The 877-nt window shown below is 34.3% G+C and overlaps 1 protein-coding gene across 1 annotated transcript; it reads right to left on the reverse strand.

The window, feature by feature from the left end:
- Positions 1–125: 125 nt before the first annotated feature.
- LOC110440743 (glutathione S-transferase-like) lies at positions 126–738 on the reverse strand. Its single transcript, XM_021483891.1, has 2 exons — positions 625–738; positions 126–352 (listed from the first exon to the last, which is right to left on the reverse strand). The coding sequence occupies exons 1-2, from the start codon at positions 713–715 to the stop codon at positions 126–128; spliced, it is 318 nt and encodes a 105-aa protein (XP_021339566.1). The 5' UTR covers positions 716–738.
- Positions 739–877: the final 139 nt, after the last annotated feature.

Consider the following 877-nt stretch of genomic DNA (forward strand, 5'->3'; position numbering starts at 1 on the left):
GATAACCAGAAATAAGGAAGCACTTATTTAAAACCTATAAAGTTGTAGAAAAAGAAAGAAATATTGACAATGATGACAACTTCTTCATGTATCACAATCATAGTTTTATACAACAAATACACGTATTAATTATGACTTGATATACTTAGTTGTTTATAATAAACGTAGAGTGTCCAGATGTTATACAAATTGTATTGGAGCCATATTCTAGAGATACTGTAATGAATTCCACTTACCTTCTTTTTCTCATCCTTTTCAAAGTGCGACTTGACGTACTCCGTGAGGCAATCTGAAGCCGTGTCTATGACCTGGTCGACCATACATTGCTCCAGATTGTTCTTACCTGCCAAACCTGTAAAATATCACAGAACAATATAACCCATACATGCAAAATATGATAAAGAATTCATTCTACCACACCACCTGTACAACAATATCATAGATAAAACAGTCTACCATACCTACTATAAAATATCATCGATAACACACTATAAATATTTACATAACGTTTTACAACTGTAGTTAATATTTCAGATACTGGTTTTAAACTTAAGCTTTATATACTTTGGAATGGTAAAGTGATGTAAGCAAATATGGTCATACAACATACAGGTTGAGCCTTACCGAACTCCCTGCCGACGTAGCGGGCTATGGCCATACTCTGTGACAGCTGCTTTCCGTCCACCTCCAGCACCGGCAGTTGACCAGTGGGCATCTCTAAAAGGAAAAACAAGAAACATTGTGTTATAATTGATCATGTAGAATATTTTAATAAATCACTTAAATGGAAAACTAATGCAAGAACAAACATTAAACAAACCTATAAACGACCGAAATATCATGTCCCTAGATTACCTTCAGAAACCTTTCTAAAAAG

This window comes from Mizuhopecten yessoensis, unplaced genomic scaffold (genome assembly GCF_002113885.1).
Source record: "Mizuhopecten yessoensis strain PY_sf001 unplaced genomic scaffold, ASM211388v2 scaffold704845, whole genome shotgun sequence".
In the NCBI taxonomy this organism is placed as follows: domain Eukaryota; kingdom Metazoa; phylum Mollusca; class Bivalvia; order Pectinida; family Pectinidae; genus Mizuhopecten; species Mizuhopecten yessoensis.

Excerpts from the sequence above, each read along its gene's own strand:
- LOC110440743 (XM_021483891.1), bottom strand. The coding sequence starts at position 715 with ATGCCCACTGGTCAACTGCCGGTGCTGGAGGTGGACGGAAAGCAGCTG. Across the intron at positions 353-624 it reads CTACGTCGGCAGGGAGTTCG|GTTTGGCAGGTAAGAACAAT; the intron begins GTAAGGCTCAAC and ends GATATTTTACAG.